The 24,195-nt window shown below is 54.6% G+C and overlaps 7 protein-coding genes across 7 annotated transcripts; 6 read left to right on the top strand and 1 right to left on the bottom strand.

Moving 5' to 3' along the window:
* Window positions 1-261: 261 nt before the first annotated feature.
* Window positions 262-2,605, top strand: BDY24DRAFT_140417 (uncharacterized protein). Its single transcript, XM_076636076.1, has 5 exons — window positions 262-408; window positions 534-864; window positions 1,022-1,207; window positions 1,287-1,451; window positions 1,553-2,605. Exons 2-5 carry the CDS (start codon window positions 724-726, stop codon window positions 2,294-2,296), a joined length of 1,236 nt encoding a protein of 411 aa, XP_076494344.1. The 5' UTR covers window positions 262-408; window positions 534-723; the 3' UTR covers window positions 2,297-2,605.
* Window positions 2,606-3,253: 648 nt separating this feature from the next.
* BDY24DRAFT_343152 (CCR4-Not complex 3'-5'-exoribonuclease subunit Ccr4) lies at window positions 3,254-5,995 on the top strand (the record flags this gene model as incomplete). The annotated part of the gene is made up of 5 exons (XM_076637510.1): window positions 3,254-3,529; window positions 3,900-4,802; window positions 4,991-5,145; window positions 5,221-5,762; window positions 5,865-5,995. The coding sequence occupies 5 exons, from the start codon at window positions 3,254-3,256 to the stop codon at window positions 5,993-5,995; spliced, it is 2,007 nt and encodes a 668-aa protein (XP_076494343.1).
* A 1,154-nt stretch (window positions 5,996-7,149) lies between these two features.
* On the bottom strand, window positions 7,150-9,368 carry BDY24DRAFT_396859 (FYVE domain-containing RING finger protein). The gene is made up of 7 exons (XM_076641505.1): window positions 9,004-9,368; window positions 8,801-8,927; window positions 8,631-8,715; window positions 8,481-8,565; window positions 7,519-8,411; window positions 7,329-7,427; window positions 7,150-7,240 (listed from the first exon to the last, which is right to left on the bottom strand). The coding sequence occupies exons 1-7, from the start codon at window positions 9,139-9,141 to the stop codon at window positions 7,195-7,197; spliced, it is 1,473 nt and encodes a 490-aa protein (XP_076494342.1). The 5' UTR covers window positions 9,142-9,368; the 3' UTR covers window positions 7,150-7,194.
* A 2,585-nt stretch (window positions 9,369-11,953) lies between these two features.
* On the top strand, window positions 11,954-14,374 carry BDY24DRAFT_396857 (magnesium transporter CorA family protein). Its single transcript, XM_076641504.1, has 9 exons — window positions 11,954-12,599; window positions 12,710-12,892; window positions 12,988-13,208; window positions 13,305-13,388; window positions 13,489-13,528; window positions 13,618-13,641; window positions 13,715-13,875; window positions 13,949-13,982; window positions 14,052-14,374. The coding sequence occupies exons 1-9, from the start codon at window positions 11,982-11,984 to the stop codon at window positions 14,172-14,174; spliced, it is 1,488 nt and encodes a 495-aa protein (XP_076494341.1). The 5' UTR covers window positions 11,954-11,981; the 3' UTR covers window positions 14,175-14,374.
* Window positions 14,375-14,795: 421 nt separating this feature from the next.
* BDY24DRAFT_396855 (FAS1 domain-containing protein) lies at window positions 14,796-17,294 on the top strand. The gene is made up of 13 exons (XM_076641503.1): window positions 14,796-14,947; window positions 15,019-15,057; window positions 15,212-15,246; window positions 15,413-15,607; window positions 15,685-15,848; window positions 15,925-15,982; window positions 16,066-16,170; window positions 16,241-16,323; window positions 16,397-16,527; window positions 16,603-16,657; window positions 16,743-16,810; window positions 16,891-17,004; window positions 17,087-17,294. Exons 1-13 carry the CDS (start codon window positions 14,882-14,884, stop codon window positions 17,150-17,152), a joined length of 1,179 nt encoding a protein of 392 aa, XP_076494340.1. The 5' UTR covers window positions 14,796-14,881; the 3' UTR covers window positions 17,153-17,294.
* Window positions 17,295-18,373: 1,079 nt separating this feature from the next.
* BDY24DRAFT_140137 (uncharacterized protein) lies at window positions 18,374-19,869 on the top strand. Its single transcript, XM_076636075.1, has 7 exons — window positions 18,374-18,645; window positions 18,734-18,916; window positions 18,984-18,995; window positions 19,082-19,117; window positions 19,189-19,299; window positions 19,385-19,650; window positions 19,736-19,869. The coding sequence occupies exons 1-7, from the start codon at window positions 18,618-18,620 to the stop codon at window positions 19,778-19,780; spliced, it is 681 nt and encodes a 226-aa protein (XP_076494339.1). The 5' UTR covers window positions 18,374-18,617; the 3' UTR covers window positions 19,781-19,869.
* Window positions 19,870-20,974: 1,105 nt separating this feature from the next.
* Window positions 20,975-23,751, top strand: BDY24DRAFT_139982 (uncharacterized protein). The gene is made up of 12 exons (XM_076636074.1): window positions 20,975-21,121; window positions 21,228-21,278; window positions 21,360-21,856; window positions 21,956-22,026; window positions 22,099-22,195; window positions 22,268-22,426; window positions 22,518-22,543; window positions 22,642-22,784; window positions 22,866-23,062; window positions 23,149-23,293; window positions 23,375-23,439; window positions 23,530-23,751. Exons 1-12 carry the CDS (start codon window positions 21,077-21,079, stop codon window positions 23,555-23,557), a joined length of 1,524 nt encoding a protein of 507 aa, XP_076494338.1. The 5' UTR covers window positions 20,975-21,076; the 3' UTR covers window positions 23,558-23,751.
* Window positions 23,752-24,195: the final 444 nt, after the last annotated feature.

Raw genomic sequence — 24,195 nt, 5'->3', positions numbered from 1 at the left:
CCTCTGTATAGTTTATCTGTGCCTAGTCATCAGCGTTACCATGCTCGATTCTCGCTACTTCAGTGTACAACGGTGTGGGAGAGACGAGCTTGGACGCTTCATCGGCCGACGTCTTCTCGACTCCGAGCTCTCTCGCCCTCGAGTCGTGCACCGTCTGGACAGAGAGTTCATCTCCAAATCGACATCTACTGCAGGTCTGGTCCTCCCTCTCTAAGATTAGATTCATCAACAACCCAAAACCAAACCTCCGCGTCTGTCGACGCGCCCGACCTTAACTCTCTCTCCCTCCTCGTCCTTCTTGCCCCTTCTTCTTCTTCGATTTTAATTTCTCGACGACCCTCTCTCTTCTCCTCCCCAACGCTTTCTCTCTCTCGACATCATAACAGCTCGCTCCTCATCCTGAATCAGGTAGGTTTGCCTCTGTCCTCCCTTTGAGTTGTTGAGCTCGGCTCCGACCCTCTCCTCCCCTCGAACCAAGCTCGAGCTCACACCCCCTTCTACTCCTTCTCTCTCGCCTTTGCTCCCAACCACAGTTCCCTCCAAGTCATCCAATCACCCTATCTCTCCGCACAGAGCACCTCACGCCCTCCTTATCTCCCTCTGCCCTCCCCTGGCCCAGTCCAAGCTCAAAGGAAACGCCATCCCTCCTCGCTCGCTCGCTTCCCTCCTTTCGAACTCTCATCCTCCCAAACCCATCAACCACCACCTTCTCACTCACGAGATATGTCCGCTCAGATCTTTGCTAGATTGGAGTTCCATACCAGGATCGCGAGGAGAGTGCCTTCGGGAGGAGCGAAAGTAGGAGGGAAGCAGGCGGCGGGAGGAGGAGGGACTCAGGGCAACGGCAGTGGGAACAACATTGAGGTGAGCTTTGTCGTTCTCTGTCCCGCTTTTGTTTTCGTTTCGAAAGCATACTTGAGCATTCTACTGTTGTTGCTCAGTCGTTATGGTATCCGCTTGCGACTGACTTACCTACCTTCCTTCTCTACAACTTGTTTGGTTCTCGCTTCCCGCCCGCCAGCTCTCCTCCACCCTCCCGACCTCAACCTCTTCCGCTTCCTCTCCCGGCCTCAACTTCGATGACCTCCTCCGAACTCGAATCCCTTCGCTCCAATTCGTCATGCCTCCTCCCGTTCTCACGTTTGATCCGTTCGAGGGCGAGGAGGAGAGAGATGGCGGAGGGGAGGGACAGGAGGTTGAGCTTCGAGTGAGTTTCGCCGCTTTCCCTTCTCATTCATTCAGATTCCTGATCAGGTCTCGGTTGCTTCTCTTTGTCTGATGAACAGGTGGAGGATGAAGATGCTGAGGGAGAGGAGGCGGAGGAGCACCCTTTGGGCGAGAAGAACGAAGAAGGGAAACTGGCGGAGGAGGGGATGAGGAGGGTTGTTGGTTGGAGGGAGGAGGTCACCGTGAAGGGCGTTGCGTTGAAGTCTAGTTTGGGATTGAAGATGGTGAGTTTTGGCTTCTCTGACACATCATTGGGAGGCTTGGGAGCCTGGTCTGTATGTATACGTCGAAGAAGCGCTGACATTTTTTGGGTTCGTTTCAACAGCTCGACACACGACGTTCCTCCTTTCCCGCTTTCTTCCCTCGAGACCCTTGGTCAACGAACACTCCGTCCTCCTCTCCGAGACCTACCTTCGACATCAACGCCGAGACCTTCGTTCCCGAACATCCCGTCCCTTCCTCAGACTCAGTACCTCGACGCGCCGCTCGACCTCCTCCTCCCTCCTCCTCACCCTCACCCTCCAACTCCGAATCCCCGTTCAACATCCCTCTTCCCGCACCACCACCTCCTCCCGACTTCGCTTGTTCGCCGCTCGATCTACTCTCGGTCTCCCTGGGGGTGGGACTGGGTCTCGAACTCGCCAACGCCCAAAACGACAACGCCCACGGATCCTCTTCTCCCTCCTCTTCCAACAACTCCTCGTACGAAGACGAGTCGGAGATCGAAACCCCTCTTTCCCTTCGACATACGGTCCTCTTACCTACTGTTTCGCTCTCCTTCACCCTCCCTCCCGTCACCCTCGTTCCTCCTCCTGCAACGAAGACCCTCGCCGTCGCGTCCTCCTCGTCTTCTTCCTCCCACATCGATACGGAGAATCCCTTCGGCTTCCCACTCCTTCAGGACGCGAAGTCGAGCTTTGGAGGAGCTATTGCTGCGAACGACGTCTCGGAAGGGGAGAGCAGAGCGTTGGCGACGACGGGAGGAGCGGGAGGGAGGAGACGAAGTTGGGCGGACGTCGCTGCTGGGAAGAAGGAGAAGAGGTTTTGTGCCTTTGGATTCGAGGAGTAGGTAGACTAAGCTTCTTAGTGTCTACTGATAGATATGATCGTGGTGTTGGTTTCCGTGGCTTTTTGCTTTCTTCTCTACCCTTCCTAGGTCGCAACGTCCTTTTTTCCCTCACCCCCTCCTGCTTACTCTATTACTTTGCCTCCTGCTACCTTAATACGCATACGGTTTTTACTTATCTTCTAGCTCTGGAAAGGCTATTGGAATCTTCGACGGGGAGCTCGAGAGAAGAGGAAGAGTCGAGTCCGTCGCGCGACCCTCGAGATCGTTTGGGACGGAAATCTTCTCGAGCACTGAGAAAGACCTCAGTAATACCCAAGCTGCAGTGCACTCTCTCTAAATCGGAGAAAAAGGCAGATTCAAAAAGCAGGGCCTCTGCCGCCCGTCCTCCACGAAGCGTCGGCTCCCTCTGCTTTGCTTCGTTTCATCTTCACCTCCCACCTTCTCCTTCTCCTTCCCTCCCTTCCCTTCCCCTCCCGCCTTCTTCCCCTCTTCTTCCCCCCTCCTTCCTCTTCCTTGGACCCCCTTCTACTTGAAACGAGAAGGTTTCCTCTCTCGGTCTCCCTTCGCTTTTAAAAGGTCCTTGGACTTCTTCTCCACCACCGCTCGCCCTTCTTCGACGACCTCCCCCTTCGCTTGATGCCCACTCGGACATCGTCGTCTCTCCTTCCTCTTCTATGTACTTCCATCATCCTCAACAACAGGGAGGGGCTGGAACACCGTCCCCTTCTCTCACGAACCACAAGCTTCAACAACAGCAGCAACAACAGCAGCAGCAGCAGCACGATGGATGGGGGAGACATCCTGGGGTGTTCGCTGGTCCATCCGGATCGGGAATGGCTCCATACGGACAGTATCCACCACCTCAGGTTAGCAAATTGTATACGGGAAGATAGAGAAAGGTCCAGAGTGTATACTGATCCTCTTTTCGTTCGCGTTTTCTTCTTCTCTGCTCGTTCTATGGTCGCTTTCTCCTCCTTCCTTCCTTCCCTTCTCCTCCTTCTCCTTCCTTCTTTACAGCACCACCACCCCCATCATCCTCAGCACCATCATCCTCAGCAATCCTTCTCCTCACAGCACCATCCCAGTCCGTCTCCGATGCACCAGCAGGTCGGAGGACTGCTCATTGGGAACCTCGGGAACAATACTGGAAACGGATCCCATTCAAGTCCACCGATTCAGCATGCGGGAGCAGAGGACACGGTTCATTGGCAGCAGCAGATCGTAAAGTACACTGTGAGTAACGATATCTAGTAGTACAGGAGACGATGGAGAGTGGGGTGGAAGTGGAACGAGGAGGTGGGATGGTGTGGGAGGGGTATGAGAGGGAACGGAAGGAAGGGAAGGGAGGAGAAGGAGGAGGGAGGTGAAGAGATCTTGCTTCGAGATCTGCTTCGAGATGCTCTCGTCGACGAGGATTTAAGATCCGCCTTGTGGGAGATATGGTAGACGGTCTTGAGAGCACAAGGAAAATCTGCTTCTCGAGGTCTCCCGCTTGGAGAGGAGAGGAGGCGGTGACGTTTCAGCTCGACCACGCCTTTGTTCTCGCGTCCTTCGTCGCCTCAAAGCTGACCCTTCCTTCCTCTCCTTCCTCCTCCCCTTTTAGGCCTGTCGTCAAGCCTCTGCTCCTCATTACCGAGCACGTGCGGCCGCCATAGCAGGTCGAATGAGCAACAACAACAAATCCGCCATCTCCATCACAGATCCCAACCGTCCCTCCTCAACCAAACCCAACGGATTCCACAAGAAGGACAACTCCATCTCTGGTCAGACGAGCGACAGCGACGACGGATCAGGAACCCCTCTTGGACGTCCAGGTTCAGCCCTCAGCCATCCTTCAGCTCTCGCCTCCCCAGTCGTCGTCAGTTCCGATGCTTCGAATCAGCAGCCTTGGAGCGGTCTCGACCTCGGAGGAATCCATCTCAAAACCCTCTCTCCTTCCCTCTTCGCCTTCTCCCACGTCACCTCCCTCTACATCAACCACAACTCCCTCACCACCCTCCCAGCAGCCATCTCCCTCCTCCGGAAACTCACAGTCCTCGACGCGACCGGAAACCAACTTCGAGCCATCCCTCCAGAGCTCGGAATGATCACCACCCTCAAGGAGCTCCTCCTCTTCGACAACCAGATCTCTGATCTTCCTCCCGAGCTTGGAACCCTCTACCAGCTCGACGTCCTCGGAATCGCAGGAAACCCTCTCCCAGAGTCGCTCAGGCTCATCCTCGAGAAGGACGGAACCCAAGCGCTCATCGCCTACCTTCGAGACTCGTGCCCCGTCCCTCTTCCTCCTCCCGACAGAGAATGGGCCACCGTCGAAGCCGACAACGGACTCTCGCCAGAGACGGCACCAGAGTCGTTCACGATCCTGTGCTACAACATCCTCTGCGAGTGGTACGCCCCAGGAGCGACGTACCCCTACACGCCGGGGTGGGCGTTGGCTTGGGATTACAGGAAGGAGTTGATCTTGCAGGAGGTGATGGGTTGCGGTGCGGATTTCATCTGTCTTCAGGTACGTTTTCTGCGTCTTTCTCTTTACTGCTGGTTTAACAGGCTGCTCGAGGAGAGGATGGGATGGAAAAGAAGAGTCGAAGATGAGCTAGTCGAGGTTTGATCGAGGTCGAGAGAGCTGACCTCGTCCCTTCTCCTTCCTCCTCCTTCCTTCTCCTTCCTTCCCCTTCGCCTTCGAACCTTCAACAGGAAGTCGACGAGGAGCAGTACAACGACACCTTCCTCGCCAATCTTTCGAAGGAGGGATACGAGGGAGCCTTCTTCCCCAAGACTCGAGCTCGGACGATGGCCTCAGAGGAGAAGAAGCACGTCGATGGTTGTGCGACCTTCTGGAAAGCGTCGAAGTGAGTTTGGTTTTTCGTTCAGCTTCATCCCTCCTCGTCTTCCTCGTTGCTGATGGGTTCCCTCTTCCTTGCTAGGTACAACCTCGTGGAGAAACGGGTCGTCGAGTTCAACCAGGTCGCTCTTCAACGTCCAGACATGCGGAAATCGGACGACATGTTCAACCGAGTCATGTCGAGGGACAACATCGCCGTCGTCTGCCTCTTCGAGAACGCCACCTCTGGAACTCGTCTCATCGTCGCCAACCTTCATCTCGAGTGGAACCCTTCGTTCCGAGACGTCAAGCTCGTTCAGATCGCCATGCTCATGGAGGAGGTGGAGAAGATCGCTGGTCACTTCGCCAAATACCCTCCCGCGCTGCTTGGACCGGATCGGACGCCTGGACCTTCCTACTCGGACGCTACCAAGGTCCCTCTCATTGTCTGTGGAGACTTCAACTCGATCCCAGAGTCGGGAGTCTACGAGTTCCTCTCGAGCGGTTCGGCGCCGAAGGATCACGAGGATTTCATGGATCACCTCTACGGATCCTACACCACTGACGGTCTCTCCCACAAGTTGAACCTCAAGTCGGCTTACGCCAGTATCGGAGAGCTCAACATGACCAACTTCGTTCCTATCTGTGAGTCTCGCTCTCTTCGACTCGAGCTCTCGAGTCGTTCACGTTTCTCGTTTCCACCTCGTCCTGACTCTTCAACCTCCTTTCTTCGTTTGATTTACACAGTCAAGGGAGCGATTGACTACATCTGGTATACTCAAAACTCGTTGGCCGTCACGAGTTTGCTCGGAGACGTCGATCCTGCTTACCTCTCGAAGGTCGTTGGATTCCCGAACGCTCATTTCCCTTCCGAGTGAGTGTGCTCTCTCTCCGTCCTTCCCTCAGTGCTTGGGCAATTTACTGACCCACTTTCCCACCTTCCTTTCTCCAGTCACGTTCCCGTCTTCGCCGACTGTACGTCTCTCATCTCTTACGCTCGAACTCCCTCTCTCTCTTCGACGCGTCGCTGACCTTTCCCTTCCTTCCTCTCGTCTTTCCCTCCTCCAGTCAAACTCAAGGCCGCTCCCACCACCGCTCGAGCAGTCACCCATAGCGGCGATCGCTTCTAAAGCACCCAACATCGTCCTCGACCAACAACAATCATAGCCATCCCCTCGCCTCTTTTAAACCCCTCGCCTCCTCCACATCCTCCCTCTCACCGACCTCACCGAGGTCCAATCCGACAACATCCTCTCCAACCAACCCTCGATATCATCTCTTTTGTTTTTTTCCTCCTTTCGAAACGAAACCCCGTCTAGCCCACACCCTTCTCCCTCCCCTCCCTACGCTTTGTCTTTGTAACGCGTCCGTCTGTACTCTCTGTTGGGCTCGCCGTTCTCGTATTCTCTCGAAGTGGTTTACGCAAAACTTGCTATCGTTTCTTTCTCGTTCTTCTGCCCTTTCTCGCTTTTTCGTATTGCCCTTCTCGTCACCCACCTCTCTCCTCTCGTCTTCTTATCTTTTCCCCTCCTCTGCTCTCTACCTCTTTCCACCTTTGTTCATAGTTCCCTTCCCAGCGCCATCTCTTTTCACCTTTCCCCACCCATGTGCTTTTGTGTTTTTTTTTTTTCCTTTGCGGCTCTTGACCTTTACGTACTTAGTCTAGCTTCGATTTGGAAGGGAGTCCCCCTCTTTCTTACTTCTGATATTCTTCATACCTCTCTCTTCTCTCTCGCTATTTTGGAATCCTCTCCTCTCTCGACTCACGCAATATGAACTAGTGTTTCTCTCTCTCTCTCAAAAAGCTCGGGGTTTGTGAAAGAAAGCGGGCGGGAGCGGAGTAGGCATGGAGGAGGCAGAAACGCGTCGAGGTTGGATGTTTGAGCTCCCTGGCTTCGTTCGTCTTAAGTAGGTGTCTTCCTCCAAGGCCATACAAAGTGTACGAAACAGAGAGATGGCGACAGGGGGCTGAGAGAGAGAGGAGATGAGTCGGCAGTTCGACAAATCGACGCGTCGTTTCTCTCTTCCTCGTTGTTGCTTCATTTCGTCTTGTCATAACATCCCATAGAACGTGCAACTACGACGAGTAAATACGAAGCAGTCCAGCTGGTCGCATCACCGTCCTACAAGAACCAGCGAGGCAAGGAAGAGTCAGTTTTCGACTCAACTCGACGCTTCGAACGACAGATCAGGAAGAGACGAGAGACTTACCTGCAAAGTGGACACTCCCTGTTCCCACCCATCACCATATCCGAGCATTCCGAACAAAGCGCAAGATGCCCACAGTCGACGGAGGCGATGATGGCGTCCCTACGACACGAGAAAGGAAAAGAGACGAACGCGCGGTTCAGCCATCGAAAAGGAGAGACGTCGAGCAGGCTTGGAGGGATGTTTGACTCACCTATCGCAGCAGATCACACAAAGGCCACTCCTCTCAGCCATCGGAGCAGGAGCTACAGAAGGAGGAGGAGCAGGTTTCGAAACCTCCTTCGTCTTGACCTCGGTTTCCCTCCCTTCGCTCGACGCGTCTCCTGCTCCACTCCCACTCTCCCTCTCCCTTCTTTCCTCCTCCGCCCTGCCCTCAGCAAGTATCCACTCCGGTATCGCCTCCCACTCCCCTTCCCCTCCCGCTCCAGCTCTCACCCCAGCCTCCGCCGCTTCCAACTCCTCCCTCCTCTCCTCGACCTCCATCCTCCTCAACCTCTCGCTCTCCTCCCTCACCAGTCTCACCACCTTCTCTACCAGCTCTGATTTCTCCAGGATCCCGTCGGAGCGGACGTGGTGCGTCGAGAGGATGGACTTGAGGATGCGGACGGAGAGGTCGGGGATGATGGAGTTTTCAGATTGCGATTGCGATTGAAGGAGGATGAGTTCGGAGAGGGTTGGGGGACGAGTTGCGTGAGTTGGTGGGGGCTGAGGAGGTTGAGGAGGGGAGGGACGAGGTCTGGGATTGGGAGAGGCGCGTGAGGCTGAAGGAGGAGGTGGTGGTCGAGGCTGGTTGTTCGAAGAAGAAGGTGGTGGACGTGGACTGGTTCGTTGGTTGTTGCTTGACGGTTGCGGTCTCGAGGAAGGAGGATTGGAGTTGGGTTGTTGCTGGGGTGCGGAAGGACGACGAGATGAGGACGCGTTGTTGGGTTGGGGAGACGGAGAGGGACGATCGGTGTTCGACGCTCGTCTGGACGAGGAGGACGAGGGTGCAGGGTCTGAGAACTCGTTGAGGAAGTTGGTGAAGACGTTGGTGGATGGAGGAGCTTCGGAGGGTGCTGGAGGGACGGTTTTCTCTCGGAAGTAATCCTGGGAACGGAGGAGAGAGGTAGGTGAGCTCGAGCTCACAAGAGAAAGGGAAACCGATCGAAGACTGACCTCTCTACGTTCGTTGAGACATCCGTTGAGGGTTCTAGAGTTGAAGATGAGTCTGACGAACTCGCTCTTTTCGTGGAGTCCGAGTCTGGAAAGGAGCGAAGAAGGAGGTTAGGATCTCGAACGAAGGGTCGAGCTCACGAAGGAACGAACGGAATCTGGATGTTGTAGGCTGAGATGTATCCTTTGAGTTCCTTGATCGAGAGGGCTTCCAGTTTCTCGTACTCGAGCGAGGTGACTTTGCAAACAAAGAAGCGAGAAGGAGGAAAGATGGTGAGCTCGAGTTTGGTGAGCTCCCGTCCGACTCCTTCTTTTGAACTCACTCTTTACGAACGAGATACAGAAACCGCAACAATGCTCCTCCTCGTATCCTGATCCTGACGACCCTCCTCCGCTTCTCAAACTGAACGAGTCGGACTGTCGAGGAGTCAAAGCTCGATGGGTGCAGTGCTGAAGAAACGGAGAGTTCTTCAGCGGCCAGCTCGCCCATCTCCTCCCCCTCCTTCTCCTACTCTAGAGGACTCACATCTTGACAGTAGCTGAATCCGCAGTGACCGCATGTTCTAGATCGATTGAGGAGGAGGTTGAACTTTTTGGAGCATTTCCTGCACGTTTCCGAGGACTTGCGAGGAGGAGGACCAGAGAGGAGAGGGAGGGGAGCCATCTAGAGTCAACCGTCGAGGAAGCGAGAGATTTGAAGGGGTGAGGGGTATCGAGATCGGGAGGAGACCCTATGCTCGGGTGGTCAAGAGAAGGAAAGACGGGAGGAAAAGCTGCTGGATCGGTTGATGGAGTTGGGGGAACGAGAGGGCGTCGTCCGGCTTCCACGTTCTCCTCCCTCTTTGATCCGACATGGCTGCCCTCGAGACTCAAAAAATAGAGTCGAAGCGGTAGTACTTCTCCACTGAACAGAAAACTTCAGTACGTCACAGATTTCTCCCCTCGAAACCTCAGCAAAGGAAGGAACCAAGGAAGGTCCAACTCCGACTCGAGCTCACACCTCCTCCTCCTCGCCTCTTTCTTTCCTCTTCTGATGTTGCTCTTCACTTCGTTCCGCTCTGCTCTGAATACCTCGACACCAAGCTCAAGCCAGTTCTCCTGCTTGCTTTCGAGTTAAAGCTCAGACCCCAAACGCGCGCAATCGTCCGAGGTCGAGCCCGTCTCGGAAACCTCGACGACGCGTCGTTCGTTCAGCTCTTGGCGTCCACTGGGAGGGAGGCCAGGCTTTGTAGCGGAATTCGTTGCCTGCCAGCAATCAGCCGAAACAATAGAGTACTCAGCGTGAGCTTTCGAGGAGCGATAAGAGAAAGGGAAAGAGAGAGAGCTGAACGAACCAAGTCCGCAAGCGGGTTCAGGAAGAGCAGAGACGGTGGAAGGTAGAAGGGACCTTTGCTGCTGAAATTAGAGGCGGCGGTGGAAGAGAAGCTTCGAGCACTGGTTGTTGCTGACCAGGAGGAGTTGGAGGAGGAAGGGGAGATGGCGGAGGAAAGTGGGCATGGCGTCGTTCCAAGTCGTTTGGGATCTTGTAGGGGGCTTGAGGGAGGTTTAAAGAAGGGATGATGCTAGTTTGAGAGTTAGCAGGGGCGAGGCATCTAGAAGAAGGAGCTGGCCGAGGAGGCTTGAGGAGTTGGCTGAAACGTTGAGATGCTGACGGGGAGGGAGGGCGTTGTTGAGGAGGAAAGGGTGTCATTGGTGAAGGATCAGCTTCGCATTTTTGACGCTGGAGATGCAGATCCTTCAGTGGAAGATCTTCTCCTAGAACCAAGAAAAGTGAGAGTTTTGTTGATGGACGTCGAGAGGGAAAAGACAACGAACTGAAATCGATTCATGAGCAGAATCTCTTCGGCTCCTCCCTCCCTCGCTACCAACACCCTCCCTCCTCCCTTCCTCCTAGAGGATTACCCGACTCCCTCTTCCCTCCCCGCCCTTCTTCGCCACTAGAGCTCTCGCCAGGATGCCTTCCGCTCCTCACTCGGACAGTTCCTCCAGCCCTCGAGCTTTCCTTCAGCAGCCTTCGGTTCAAATTCCGTCTCTCTCGAGCTCACCTGGAGGTTCAACAGGTTCAGGAGAGAGAAGTGCGGGACCCATGGCTTCTCCTTCACGGTCGTTCAACCCTAACGACATGGATAGAAGGGAGAGACAGAGAGCTCAGGATTTAGATTCAGCTATGGCTCTTTGTGAGTACAGATCTCTTTGCGACAAAGGAGGGAAGAGGAGGGAGCGAGCGAGGTTGGATTTGAAGGAGGGGCACGTTGTCGTTCAATCTAGCAGGAAGGATAAGGTAACGGCCCAGACGAGGTGCTGGAGCCTGTAGAGATGGTGGACATAGAGAAGGATCTGTAGGAATAGAGGGCGCTGGGAAGGCAGGAAGGTCTTCAGAGGCTGGGGTGAAGGGGGAAGCTCGTCGTCATAAGAAGGGAGCGAGCTCGATGAGACTTCTGCTCAGAAGCACTTCTCCCTGTCAAAACTTCACCTCGATAGCATGTACTGACTTCCATGCATCCCCTTTCTGTATCGTCCTTTTCTTCTTTTCCAGCTCGAGCTCGCTCAGGATCCGTCTCAACCGTCCATCCTTCCTTTGTCGGCGCCTCGCCAAACCTCCTCCCTCACCTCAGCAGCTCAGCCCTCAACCCACCACCTCTGCACTCCCACGGCTCCAACACCTCTTCCCACTCCAACGGCCACCCCTCAGATCACCGCCACGGCTCCCACGGAGCTCATCGCTCGCCTCACGCCCTCCATCCTCGCTCCCGAGTCCAATCCGTCGTCGACGACGACTCGAATTTCCCCATGCTCTCGGAAACCGAGGAAGCAGAGATGTCTCTCGCCAGAGGTCACTCGGGATACCTGTCGGAGGATGTCATTCTCGAATCCGACGGCGAACCCACCATCCACGACTACGCCGTTCGAGGAGGAGGTTCGCCAAACTCTGGACACGGCAGCATCCATCGTCGTCTCAGCGAGAACGACTCTCGCGAGGACCTCATGCGACGTCAGGAGGAGCTGGAGCACAGAGGAGGAGGAGGCATGGGTGGGATGGACGACGACGGGAGGTCGATTGGAGCTTCGACGGCTGCTGGACTCATGGGTCCTGGGATGAACGTCACCCACGCGATGATGCAGGGAATGACTGGAGGGTTCGTTGGACGCAACTATTTCGACTACTCGCAGCTCGAGAACTGGGCTCAGGACGAGAAGATCCTCCTCGGAGTCGGAGGTCGAACGCCAGGCGTCGAAGGAGGACCGACAGGAGGACTCGGGGCGTCGCCGTCGTTCTCGAAGAGGGAGTCTCTCTCCGGAGCCGTCGACGAGAACCTCATCGATACTTCCAACCTCCCCGTCTCCCCTACCATCACTCCTCCAGAGGAAATCGTCGCTCCGGAACACACCTTCGTTCGTCGTCGTCAACGGAAACTCTCGCACTCGAACCCGAACCCTCACGCTCGTCGACAAGGCAAGCTCGCTCTCTTCGAAGGAGGAGGAGGAGGAGGAGGTTCGAACACCATGACCGGAGGTTCGGGAGCATCCATCTTGGGAGGAAACAGCGGCATCAAAGGTCCCTCGTCTCCTCTCCTCCCTACCTCTTCTCGAGACTCCAACACCTACGACACCTTCGCCAACCCCACCTTCTTCTCCCCTCCCTCCCAACCCAACCATCAACTCGGCAACGGGAACCTCCAAGATCGTCCCTATCGATTCTCCTTCTACTCCAACGCCCTCCCGGCAACCATCCACGCCAGATCGCTCTCGGAACTTCCAGCGGAGGGACAGTCGTTCGAGGATCTCTTCACCGGTCGAGGAGGAGCTGCCGACGAGGAGAGCATTCATCAAGGAGGGAACGGGAACGGTGGGAATGGGAATGGTGGAGCGTCGAGTGGAACGGCGACTCCTTCAAGTTGGGAGGGAGGAGGAGGAGCGGTCCCGATCGCGAATGCGAAGGAGAGTTTGTTGAGTCGAGCGATGGGGAACAGGAACATGCTGCCTCCTATGAACGGTGGAGATGGAGGTGGGAACGGGAATGGGAATGGGAATGGTGGAGTGAAAGGGGATGATCTGGAGGCTTCGACGTGGTGGTTGGACGTGCTCTGTCCGACGGACGACGAGATGAAGATGCTGAGTCGGGTGAGTCTCGTTTCGTTTCCCTCCCTCTCACGTTTCGTTTTTCTCATGCGTTTCTTGTGCTCGAGAAGCCTTTTAACTGATCTCTCTGTTCTGATGTTTCGTCCTCACAGGTGTTCGGAATCCATCCCTTGACGACAGAGGATATCCAAATGGAGGAGACGCGAGAGAAGATCGAACTCTTCCGGAACTACTACCTCGTCTGTTTCCGATCGTTCGACCAGGACCCTTACTCCCAGACTCATCTCGAACCGCTTAACATGTACATCATCGTCTTCCGGGAGGGTACTCTTTCGGTGCGTCGACGTCCTTTCACTCCTCGAGCTGGACGCGTCCTGACCTTCTTCCTATTCCCTCTCTTCCTTTCCTTGTTTTGCTCCGCCTCTCTCAGTTCCACTTCCGAGGAACTCCTCACCCTCAAAACGTCCGTCGTCGAATCAAGCAGCTCAAGGATTACATCGCCGTCACGTCGGACTGGATCTCCTACGCTCTCATCGACGACATCACCGATGCGTTTGGACCGCTCATTCAGAGTATCGAGTACGAGGTCGACAGTATCGATGAGTTGGTGTTGATTCTGAATGAGGCGGAGCAGAGCGATATGTTGAGAAGGTGAGTTTGCTTTCGCTCTCGTTTCGAGGGAGAGGAAGAGAGAGATGCGACGAGTGCTGACTATATCGCCTCCCTTTATTCCTTCCCGTCGTCCAGGATTGGAACCTGTCGAAAGAAGGTCATGGGTCTGCTGAGGTTGATGGGGAACAAGGCTGATGTGGTGAAGGGTTTGGCGAAGAGGTGAGTTCGGTCGCCTTTCTCGTTTCGTTTCGTCTCGACTTCGACGTCGTCCATCCGAGCAGCCGCTGAGTTTCTCTTTCTCCTTCGTCTTCGTCCCCAGGTGTAACGAGAACTGGAGTGTAGCTCCCAGGAGTGACATCGTACGTTCACGAATCAAGACTCTCTCGAGACGGGCCTAGATCGATTCGACGCGACTGACCTTTCTCTTCCTCTCCCTGCTGTCTCACAGGGACTCTACCTCTCCGATATCCAAGTTCGTCTTCCATTCCTCTTCATCGTCTCACGAGTCTCCGACTGACCGCCTCCTCCCTCTTTCGCTTTCTCAGGATCATCTCATCACCATGACCCAGAACTTGAATCACTACGAGAAGATTCTCTCCCGATCCCACTCCAACTACCTCGCCGCCATCTCAGTCCTCATGAACTCGGCCAACAACCAAACCAACGACGTCCTCAGTAGGATGACCGCTCTCGGAACGATTCTCATGTTTGTCCATCTTCCGTCGCTCTCCTCTCCTCTTAATGATCGCTGATCTTCCCTCGTTGCTTCCCTTATCCAGTCCTATGAATTTGATCACTGGTCTCTGGGGAATGGTTCGTTCTCGCTCTCCCTTTCCCGCTTCCGACTTTGAGCTGGGCTGATCTTCTCGTTTCGTCAATCAGAATGTCACCGTTCCAGGAGAGGGCGTCGACGGTCTTCACTGGTTCTTCGGCATCGTAGGATGTCTTCTCGGCTTCGCCTTCATCGGAGGTTTCGTTACCTACCGTCTCTTCAAGAACTCGTAGACTACTCCCTCTCGCATCCTTCGGATCGAACTCTTCCTCTTTCGTCGCACGCGTTGTTGTACTCCTTTTTTCCTCCCGCCAGAGCTCTCCTTCGAACCTAGATCTTCTCTCCTCATCTCCCCTACAGTACCCTTATTTTTTGTATGCCACTTCACGTATCAGGATGGCTCGTACATCCTTCCTTCTTTCGTCCAACCATCTCGAGCAGCGAGAGGAACCTTCTTTCCCTCTCAAAGCCGACCGACCATCGTCCAGCCTCGCAGATCGGATCTTTTTCAAGCTTCGGAACCCAACGCTCGTCTGGCCAGCTACAAAATCCTTCCAGAGCTCGAAGCGAAAACCTGGTCCGTCGACCTGTCTCGTCTCTTTCGCCGAGGGGAAAAGAAAGTGAGCACTTTCTCGACGGCTTCCCATCGATCTGGCTCGCTTCATCGCCGTTTTTCTGTTTGTTTTTCCCTTGCCTCTTAGGCCGAATTTGATCCCACTCCTCTGACGTCTTTAATCTTTCTCTTGGGTTGACTGCAGGCCTTGGTCAGGGTCACGCTGGGTGTCTGCGAGTTTCGAGAAAGTGAGAGTCTCCAGATCGAGCCAACCAAGTCTTCCTTTCCTTTCCTCCAACCACCACTTTCAAGTCTCAACTTTTCTTTCCTCCCCTCCCCCCTCTCCCCTTCCACCACCACCCCTCTTCACTTTTTTCCTCTTCTAAAATGCGATCTGGATTCATCGCTCTCGCCGCTGCTGGTGTCGCTACCGTCGTCTCTGCTCAGGCTCAGGTGAGTTTAGATCTCATCGTCGCTCTCCTTCTTTCTGATCCTTTTGCTGACCTCTTCTTGATCATTCACAGGGAAACGACACCATGGCTTACGCTACTGGACTCTTCGCTGTGGGTTCCCTTTCTCATCCCCATCATGTCGAGGAGGAGAGATGGAAAGGGCGAACTGAGACGGACTCGATTTCGATCTCGAGCGAGAACGGCTCTCTTTCAGCCAAGCTCACTTTTTTCTCTTCTTTTTCCCTCTTTTTTCTTTCTCGCCCAGGCTCTCGACAGCGTTGGACTTACGTACCTCTCTGGGTAAGTTTTTCACTTCTGTCCTGATCCGGTAGTCGTTGTTGAGTTGATCTCGACGTGGGGGAGGAGAACGCGTCCAGGCGAGGGAACAGTTAGAGTCGAGCCCGTTCCGGAACAGCCGTGTCCTGACCCAGTTTTCCCTTCCTCGATCCTATTTTTTCCACTACAGAGTTATCGCCGCTCTTCCTCAGGCTGGTGCTATCGCCCAGGCGTTGATGTCTTCGAACAACACCGTTCTCGCTCCTTCGAACGCTGCTTTCGCATCCGCCTTGAACTTCACCGACACCACCCTCGACGATACCTCCGCTCTCGACCTTGACCTTCTCTACAACGTCATCACCTACCACGTTTTGGCCGGAACCTAGTGAGTTCATTGCCCTTCTCGTCCCCGATTCGTTCTAAGCCGTCGTTGATTCTGATCCCGGCTCCCTTTCCTTTCAGCCTTCCTTCCGACCTCGGAAACGGAACCCACATCGTCGCTTCCACCCTTCTCTCGGACGACGACTACGTGAACCTTCCTGGAAACGCTACTCAGGTCGTCGTTCTCGAGGGCATGGGAGGAGCGAACATCTCCATCGCTGAGGCCAACTCTCGACCCATGGTCGGTGAGTACACGTCGCGTCGTCGGAACGAGCTGTTTTTGTTCATCGCTGATCGGATTGCCTCCCCTTCCTCTTGCAGTCGGAAACGCTACTTACGAGAACGTTCAGCTCTACGTTATCGACACCGTTCTCACCGTGTGAGTCTCCTTTTTCCGTCTCCTCTTCTTTCCGCCTCGAACGCTGATTCTCATTTCGTTCCTCGCTTTTCTCCTACCCCCAGCCCTGGAGATATCTCTTCCGTCGCTTCCAACATCGCCGTCCTCGCTGAGACCCTCACCTCCTTCGATCTCGTTGAGACCCTCGACAACATCGTCGGAATCACCATGTGAGCACCTCCCCTCGAAAGAGCTCTTTTCTGACGCGTCGTGCTGAACCCGCTTCTTCTCTTCTCGCAGCTTTGCTCCCCAGGACTCTGCCTTGACCGCTGCCCTCCCCGCTCTCTCTGAGCTTAACGCTACCGTCGCTACTGCCGTCCTTGGTGAGTTGTCGGCCTCGACCCTCCCTTGACCTGGATTCGTCGCTGACTTTCGTTCCTCCCTCCGTTTTTCTAGCCAACCACGTCATCAACGGAACCGTTGGATACTCCTCCGTCATCATGGACGGAATGGCCCTTACCAGTGCTTCCGGACAGGCTCTCAGCATCATCAAGAACGACACTGGAGTCTTCGTCGTCTCTGGAGAGGTTCGTCTCTCTTTCGACGCGCCCTCCTTCCCAACGTCATCAGCTAACCTGTTGTCTTTCCTTTCCAAATTCAAGGTCACCGCTCAGGTCCTCCGAGCTGATGTCCCCATCAAGAACGGAGTCGTTCACAGTGAGTTCTTCTTTCCCCTGCCTCGAGACGAAGATTCGTCGAAACTGACATCGACGCATCGCTCCTTCCATCTTCCTCCTTTCAGTCATCGACTCTGTCCTCCTCAACACCGCTTCCAACCCCGAGGCTGCTGAGTCCGCCGCTTCCGTTGCCGTGAGTTCGAAATCCCTTCAAGATCTAGAACTGGACGAGTCCTGACCCTTGGCGTCCATTCCGTCTTTCTTCTTACTCAGGCCACCGCCACCGCCACCATGGGACCCGCCGCTACTGGAGGATCTGCCACTGAGAGCGCTGGAGCTGCCGCCTCTTCCGCTGCTACTGGAGCCGCTTCCGCTCTTCGATTCGACGTGAGTCTCCCTCCCTCGCCGCCGCACCTCTCCCTCGCCCTCCTCACTGACTCTCCCCTCTTTCTGACTTGATCACATCTAGTTCCAGAGCGTCCATGGTCTCCTCGCCGCTGGAGTCGTTGCCGGAGCTCTCGCCGTTCTCGCTTAAGCAGAACGTCCTAGTTTCTTAGAGCTTTCCTGACGCGTCGACGCGATTTCCCTTTCTCCTTTTTGCTCTCCTCCCTCCCGAACTCTGGCTGTGATTTTCCTCTGCCCTTCAGTTTATTGGTTTGCTCAAATGTTTCCCCTAGTTCTCGGATTCTCCCATAAATACTCTCAATCGCTATTCTGATCCGAGATCGAGAAAAATGGAAAGCAAGGTGGATCGGCTGCTTAGAAGGAGAAGAGAGAGAGCCAGGGCTTTGTGAAAGCTCCTTCCAACATCGACCAGCGCCCCCCACGAAGTCGACGCGAGAGGATGAACGACCTTCAAGCTCCTTTCGAGCTCAGTACCAAGATCCCCGTCCCATCTTCGTCTTCGAATAAGCAGCAACGAGGAGGTTTCAGGAGTGAGTGTTCTACAAAAGCTTCCCTCGTTCTCCTTCCCTTCCCTCCTCCTTCGAACGAACGGTTCCTGTCATCTCAGCTCGCTCGTGAGGATCCAGCATCTGACTCCACCTTTTCGCTTCTTCAGCTGTGCCTTGTAGAAACCTTGCTACGACCGGATTTTGCAAGTTCGGAGACCGATGTGAGTTCGACGAGCAAGAAGACGGGAAGGAGGGAGGAAGTCAGCTCGACGTCTTCCCTTCCCTTCTCCACCATCGCCTCGACCTCTCTTCCTTGAGATCTAGATCTCGAAACTGACTGCATTTCTACTCTTGGTATCTACAGGTACCTTCGCTCACTCCGACAGTACGTCGATCATCCTCTAGGAGCCTTCCTCGGACGATCCATCGAAACCTTCGAGCTCACCCTTCTCCTTCCCTTTGACCTCCTCCACTCCTCAGCTCCCATGACTCCCTCCTCCCTCTCAAACGAACGAGATCCCTTCAATCCAACCTGGGACGACCCAGTCTCCCCCGTCTACCCTATCCGAAAACAACTCCGAAAACCCTCCTTCGAAGCAGGTTCCTCGCATCCAACTCGAGGACGTCAACTCGGATTCGAGCCTCCTCTCGAGGGCATGTTCGGACTCGGAACGGGCGCGAATGCTACGAGGGAGGAGGATACTCAGGGAGACGAGGCTGCTTGGAGGAGAGGAGAGGAGAAGTTTGAGCAGGAGGAGGCGAAGAGGGCTAAGAATCAGTACTACAGAAGTGAGCTCCTTCGTTTCTTTTTAAACAGTACAAGGATTGAAGCTCATCGTAACTTTGGTTCGTTCGCGTTTTCTAGCCAAACCCTGCAAGCTCTACGCCCAAGGAATCTGTGTACACGGATCTAGTTGCTCCTTGTGAGTTCCGTGTCCGCCGCTTCTTCACTTCTGACCCAAAGACGAGCTCACCTCCCTCCTCCTTCCTCTCTTGTCCCTCAGCCTTCACTCCGACGAACACACCCCTTCCGCTTCCGTTCGAGCACCTTCTGCCACTCCTTCCGCCAACTCAGCATCAAGAGGAGCTTCGTCTTCTTCCAAAGCTATGTCTCCCAATCGTCTTCTCTACAAGAGTGAGCTCACCTCTTCTCGTCGCTCGTACTTCACGCTTTTCGTACTCGAACCCACCTTTCTAACGCGTCCCTCTTTTCGAACGAACAGCGAGTCCCTGTCGATTCTACTCTACCGCTACCGGAGCTGCTTCCTGCACGAAAGGAGAGCACTGCACCTTCCTTCACGGCGAGGAGAAGACGAGTTGGAGGGAGAGGGCTGCGAGGAGGGAGAAGAACTCTGGGTCAGCGGGTGGAGAGGCCGGAGAGGATGATAAGCATCGATTGTGGAGGAGTGAGTCAAAGGCTTTCCATGATCTTCGTCCTCGCATAGAGACTGACTCCGTTTCCTCTTTTCACAGCTGAGCCTTGTGGTGAGCGACGCGTCCTCTTGACTCTCTTTTCACCTCGAACAACCGCTGACGATCCCTTCCGCGTTTTTTTTAAATCGATCCATCAGTCTACTACCAACAAGGGAAATGCTCTCGAGGAGACAGTGAGTCTCTTCAGCTCTTCGTCGTTCGTTTTCTCGCTCGACTGACGCGTCTTTCCCCTTCCTTCTCGCAGGCTGCAACTACCTTCACGTCGCTGCCTCTGGAAATCAAACTCCTCTCGGTCGTAAACCATGCAAGATCTACGCCGAGAACGGTTACTGCAAATGGGGAACCGAGTGCAGATGTTCGTCCTTTCTCTCTCCCTCTCTCCTCCTCTCTCTCTCTTCCTCGAAATCTGACCCCCTTCCTCTCGTTTCTCTTTCCTGCAGACGTCCATCAAATTCCCGAAACTTCCATTCCTTACATCAACGGCGTAGGACTTTCTTCATCGACGTACCGAGATCCAGCCCGATCGAGCGAGAGCGACAGCGAGGACGAGGATGACTTCGAGGTCGTGTTAGATCAGGGAGTACCTTCGGCTGCTTCTACGCCGACAGGGACCGGGATGGCTGGTCGGGAGAGTGGTGTCACCGGGGAGGGGGAGGACGCAGGAGGTGAGAGTGAGCCGGAGGAGGAGGAGATCGTTTTGGCTCGAGTGAGTTTTTTTTATATTCTTCTTCCTCTCTTTGGCAACGAGAGTCGCTGACCCTACTTCTCTATCCGTCCCGCTCGGTCTTCAGGATGTTCACCTCGCTTTCAAGCATCTCTCGGTGGCTCCTGCTTGAGGAGAAGGGATCGTGTCGTTCCCGCCTCGGCTCGTTGGAGGACGACTTAGTTATGTTTTTATTACTGAATATATGTCTGAACTTGTCTCTTAATCTTCTCCGTCGCGTGGTTGAGAGCCGTTGTCGTTGAGAAGGGATGAAGAGGGAAGTGGTGAGGGGGTGGAAGGGAGCAGGATCGTTCAAGAGCTCGGGAAGCAGCCGGCAGTCCTGTGTAGAGTTTTTGAAGTCGATATCGCTCCGAGACGACGTCAACTAGTTTCTGCCCTCTTGTGATAAGATTTTCAAACCAAGAAAAAGTTGAGGAGGTGACCGTCGAAAGGTTGAAAAGGTTGAGCTCGCCTCCTTCTCCCTCCCCACCAACCCCCACCCCGTCTTGGACCCTCCCTTTCCTCTTGTTCCCTTTCTCTCGTTCGGATCCCTTTGAATCCGGGTCTCTCTTCGTCCATCCTGCCGTCGGCTACTCGATCCAAGGCATCTGCCAAATCTCCTCCTCTTTCTCCGTCTCCTACTCGAGCTCCTACCACCAAACGATCCCTCCCTTCCCCTCCTCCCACCGAACCCTCGTTTAAACGAGCCAAACCCATGTCGGACGAGTGAGTACAGGCCTGTATGAATCCGTCTACAAGATAGATCTGACTCGATTCTCGCTTGCTATGCAGTTCTGAACTTGAAGATTTCTCTATGGGAGACGACGAAGACGAAGACATGATGGCAGACGACGATGGTGAGCTCAACCCTTTCCCCTCCTCCTTCCCTCTCTCGACTCCCCATCCCCCTTCTCCTTCGTTCGAGAGGGAGAAATGGACTCCTCCGAAGGAAGTGTAGATCAGCATCTTCCACCGCTCTTTGAGAGCGAAGACTCGAAGTTTGAAGGTTGGGTGGCGAGAGAAAGGGGGTGGCGAAAGGAGGAAGGGAAGGAGGAGGAGACGAGAGAGGCAAGAGATCGCCTCTCGAGCCCTTCTCTCAACGCTCTATACGTCTTCTCAAGACTCTCTTTTCCTTCGCATGATAAGGTGAATACTTCGCTTAACCTCTTTGCTAACCGTTTTCTCGCTCTCCTCTTTGACTCGTCAGATTCTGCTTCGGACCTCGCTCCTTCGGATGACGGAGCAGACTTCGACTTCGACGAAGACATGGGTGCTTCAAAGACTCTCGAGAAGAAGGTACGTACTCGGTTCTCTCTTCAGTCTCGAGCAGTCGAGAAGACGAAGAAGCTGAAGAACTGACCTCTTTTTCTGCCGTCAGCCCTACCTCGTCGACTTCAAGCCAAAGGACCCTGGCGACCTTCGTTCAGCCATGGACTCGGAGGTCGAGAAGGTTCGAGGCATCTTCGACATGGACGTGAGTACCTCTTCTTATCGTTCTCGCTGGTAAGGAGTAGCTCGAGGAACGTGGGAAAAGTTTTCGGGAGCTGATCTCCTTCAATCGGTCGTGCCCTTCCTCTCAGGTTCAAACCGCAACTCTCCTCCTTCGATCCTTCCACTGGAACCGAGAGAAGGTGCGTCCTTCTTTCTCTGCAATATTAATCTACTCCTCGACTTACTTATTCTGACCCTTCTCATTCGCTTCTTTCAATCAGCTCGTCGAGAAATACATGGACGCTCCGGAAGAGTGCCTCGCCGCTGCCGGTCTCGACGCCAATCCTCCCTCCCCGGTCATCACCACCTCCTCCCTTCCCAACCCAAGCCTAGCAGCCGCTGCAGCCTCTCCCATCCGAAAGTCTCGTCGAATCAACCCTCGAGCTTCCCTTTCCACCACTTCCTCCACCGCTTCAGCTTCCTCCTCGTCCAGCTCTCGTCGACCTACCACCCTCAAGTCCAACCCTTCCTACGTCGCCGAAGAGGAGTTCTCCTGCCCCATCTGCTGCCTCGACTTTGCAGCGGATGTCGTCGATACGGAGACGCTGGCGTTGGGATGTGGACATCGAGCTTGTAAGGAGTGCTGGGGGATGTATCTGGAGGGAAAGATCAAGGGAGACGGGGAGAGCGTCAGGATCCAGTGCTTGGAGAGTGGATGTGATCGGATAGTGAGCGAGAAGGTCGTTGATGGGTTGATGCCTGAGGAAGCAAAGGAGAGGTGAGTTTCTTCGATCTTGTTTCGAAACGTGCGATGGAGATGATTTCGAAGACGAAGGAGCGTCGAGCTGACGGGCACGTCCCTCCCTCTCTTCACCAGGTACCACGAGCTTCTCAGTCGAACCTACGTCGAGGACAACCCTACTCTTCGATACTGCCCTGCTCCTGAGTGTGAGTCGCGTCTCTCTCACTCCCTCCCTGCGAGAAGATGCTGACCTCGCTCTTTCTCCTTCGGTTTTCCAGGCGAGTACGCCATCGAGTGCAAGCAAGCTCCTCCTCGAGTCCTCAACTCCATCATCCCCATCGTCACCTGCCACTGCGATCAAGTCTTCTGCTTCGGGTTAGTGCCTCTCCGGTCGACCTTCCTCGTCTCGAGAAGAATGAGCTGACGTCCCTTCTCTCCCTCCTTCAGTTGTGGAGAATCCGGAGATCATCGACCCGTCGTCTGCAAGGTCGCCAAGTTCTGGAGGAAGAAGTGCGCCGACGACAGCGAGACATCGAACTGGATCAGTGCCAACACGAAGGAGTGCGACAAGTGTCATTCGACGATCGAGAAGAACGGAGGTTGCAAGTGAGTTTCCGTTTTCGTTCGACGCGTCGAGCTTTCGCTCTCTTGTTCGTCTTCCTCGAACTGATTGAGCCTTCCCTTCTTCTTCTTCTAGCCACATGACCTGCAAGAAGTGCAAGCGTGAGTGTTGGCCTCGTGTTTCTTGTTGAGCTCCTTTGAGCTTTCTTCCTCCGTCGTTGCTGACCTCGCTCCTCACTTCTGTTTTTCTCCTCCCACAGACGAGTTCTGCTGGATCTGCATGGGACCTTGGTCTGAGCACGGAACGGCATGGTACAACTGTAACCGATACGAGGAGAAGTCTGGAGCCGAGGCTAGGGACGGGCAGTCGAAGAGCAGAGCTAGTCTTGAGCGATACCTTCACGTCAGTCTCGCCCCTCCTTCATCCTTCGTCGTCTCGACTCGTCGCTGACTCTCTCTCCTTCTCTCTGGTCTCTGCTTACAGTACTACAACCGATGGGCCAACCACGAACTCTCCGCCAAACTCGATCGAGACCTCTACGCCAAAACCGAGAAGAAGATGGAGGAGATGCAGGTCTCGTCGGAACTCACGTGGATCGAGGTTCAGTTCGCTAAGAAGGCCGTCGATACGTTGGTGATCGCCAGGATGACTCTCAAGTGGACCTACGCCATGGCTTTCTAGTGAGTCTTTGCTCTTCCTCGCGTCTTCGAGTCGATTCGATCAGAAACTGACCTCGACGCGTCTCGCTTCTTCCATCTTCCTTCAGCCTCGTCAAGAACAACGAAACCGCTCTCTTCGAGGACAACCAAGCCGATCTCGAACAGGCCGTCGAGTCTCTTTCCGAGATGCTTGAGAAGCCGATCGATAAGGATGGGATCCCGGCGTTGAGGCAAGCTGTAACGGACAAGACGGTGAGTCTCTCGACGCGCCCTTCTGCTCCCTCTCTTGAAAGAGTCGAGCTGACGACCGTTTGTTTTTGTTATCTCTTTCAGGTCTACGTTCAGAAGAGGCAGGATATCCTTCTCGACGATACGCTTCAGGGATACCTTGAAGGACGGTGCGTTCTCTTTTGCTTTTCCTCGATGCGTCTCGTCTCAAACCCTGCTGACTTATCCCCTCCTTTTCCCTCCTTTTCCCTCCCTTTCAGATGGTCTTTCACCGTCGACCTCATCTAAACGACAAACTTTCCTTTCGTTCCCTGTCCCTCGGACCCGTCACTCTTGCCTTCAACCACTCGACCAACGCGACCTCTGTATCCTCTTCGCACGCTTTCTCTCTTGTACTCTCGTCCCTTTCGCTTAGCATTACTTCCCTTTCTCTCGTATCTTCCCTTATGTCTTCTTGTTTTTCGTTAGCCTTCTACCCGTACAGCTTCTTCTCGCTTCGTTTCGTCTCGTTCTACCTCTCTCTCTTACCCTTCGTTTCAGTCCTGCTAGCTTTCCGCCCCCCCACTCTCTTCACGAACGATTTTAAGCACTTTTCTACATCACATCAGAGCGTCTCCTGCTCCTTCCCCTTTTCTCTCATGGCGAGAAACTTTACAAACTCCTCCTCCACACCGTTCTATGAAATCCACTCCGTCTCGACCCTCTCTCTCACCGCCCTCCGAGTCTCGACCTCCGTCATCTTGAGTCCCAGATCGTTCCGTTTATCTCGCGCCGCACGGACATCGTTGGCAGCTTGAACGACGCGTTGAACATGGGAGAAGCGCAGGTCGGAGTAGTCGGAGAGGGCGAGGGAGAGAAGTTGTTGAGAAGGTTGGGAGGAGGAGGTGGACTTGACCAAATTTGCTTCGGAGTGATAGAGTTCCATT

The sequence above is a fragment of the Mrakia frigida genome, assembly GCF_051309035.1.
Source record: "Mrakia frigida strain ATCC 22029 unplaced genomic scaffold BDY24scaffold_27, whole genome shotgun sequence".
NCBI lineage: Eukaryota > Fungi > Basidiomycota > Tremellomycetes > Cystofilobasidiales > Mrakiaceae > Mrakia > Mrakia frigida.
This window is presented reverse-complemented; position numbering and strand designations above follow the sequence as displayed.

What these genes read in the sequence shown, in the direction of transcription:
- BDY24DRAFT_140417 (XM_076636076.1), top strand. Translation starts at nt 724, where the DNA reads ATGTCCGCTCAGATCTTTGCTAGATTGGAGTTCCATACCAGGATCGCG. An exon ending in GCAGTGGGAACAACATTGAG is followed by an intron (nt 865 to 1,021) that starts GTGAGCTTTGTC and finishes CCCGCCCGCCAG; the next exon opens with CTCTCCTCCACCCTCCCGAC. An exon ending in CTAGTTTGGGATTGAAGATG is followed by an intron (nt 1,452 to 1,552) that starts GTGAGTTTTGGC and finishes TCGTTTCAACAG; the next exon opens with CTCGACACACGACGTTCCTC.
- BDY24DRAFT_396859 (XM_076641505.1), bottom strand. Translation starts at nt 9,141, where the DNA reads ATGGCTCCCCTCCCTCTCCTCTCTGGTCCTCCTCCTCGCAAGTCCTCG. An exon ending in CTGTATCTCGTTCGTAAAGA is followed by an intron (nt 8,716 to 8,800) that starts GTGAGTTCAAAA and finishes TTGTTTGCAAAG; the next exon opens with TCACCTCGCTCGAGTACGAG. An exon ending in AGGGAGTGTCCACTTTGCAG is followed by an intron (nt 7,241 to 7,328) that starts GTAAGTCTCTCG and finishes TGGTTCTTGTAG; the next exon opens with GACGGTGATGCGACCAGCTG.
- BDY24DRAFT_396857 (XM_076641504.1), top strand. Translation starts at nt 11,982, where the DNA reads ATGACCGGAGGTTCGGGAGCATCCATCTTGGGAGGAAACAGCGGCATC. An exon ending in TCTACCTCTCCGATATCCAA is followed by an intron (nt 13,642 to 13,714) that starts GTTCGTCTTCCA and finishes TCGCTTTCTCAG; the next exon opens with GATCATCTCATCACCATGAC. An exon ending in GCTCTCGGAACGATTCTCAT is followed by an intron (nt 13,876 to 13,948) that starts GTTTGTCCATCT and finishes TCCCTTATCCAG; the next exon opens with TCCTATGAATTTGATCACTG.
- BDY24DRAFT_396855 (XM_076641503.1), top strand. Translation starts at nt 14,882, where the DNA reads ATGCGATCTGGATTCATCGCTCTCGCCGCTGCTGGTGTCGCTACCGTC. An exon ending in TCTTCGTCGTCTCTGGAGAG is followed by an intron (nt 16,528 to 16,602) that starts GTTCGTCTCTCT and finishes TCCAAATTCAAG; the next exon opens with GTCACCGCTCAGGTCCTCCG. An exon ending in CAAGAACGGAGTCGTTCACA is followed by an intron (nt 16,658 to 16,742) that starts GTGAGTTCTTCT and finishes TCCTCCTTTCAG; the next exon opens with TCATCGACTCTGTCCTCCTC.
- BDY24DRAFT_140137 (XM_076636075.1), top strand. Translation starts at nt 18,618, where the DNA reads ATGTCTCCCAATCGTCTTCTCTACAAGA. An exon ending in ATGGGGAACCGAGTGCAGAT is followed by an intron (nt 19,300 to 19,384) that starts GTTCGTCCTTTC and finishes TCTTTCCTGCAG; the next exon opens with ACGTCCATCAAATTCCCGAA. An exon ending in AGGAGATCGTTTTGGCTCGA is followed by an intron (nt 19,651 to 19,735) that starts GTGAGTTTTTTT and finishes CTCGGTCTTCAG; the next exon opens with GATGTTCACCTCGCTTTCAA.
- BDY24DRAFT_139982 (XM_076636074.1), top strand. Translation starts at nt 21,077, where the DNA reads ATGGACTCGGAGGTCGAGAAGGTTCGAGGCATCTTCGACATGGAC. An exon ending in AAGCTGTAACGGACAAGACG is followed by an intron (nt 23,294 to 23,374) that starts GTGAGTCTCTCG and finishes TATCTCTTTCAG; the next exon opens with GTCTACGTTCAGAAGAGGCA. An exon ending in CAGGGATACCTTGAAGGACG is followed by an intron (nt 23,440 to 23,529) that starts GTGCGTTCTCTT and finishes CCTCCCTTTCAG; the next exon opens with ATGGTCTTTCACCGTCGACC.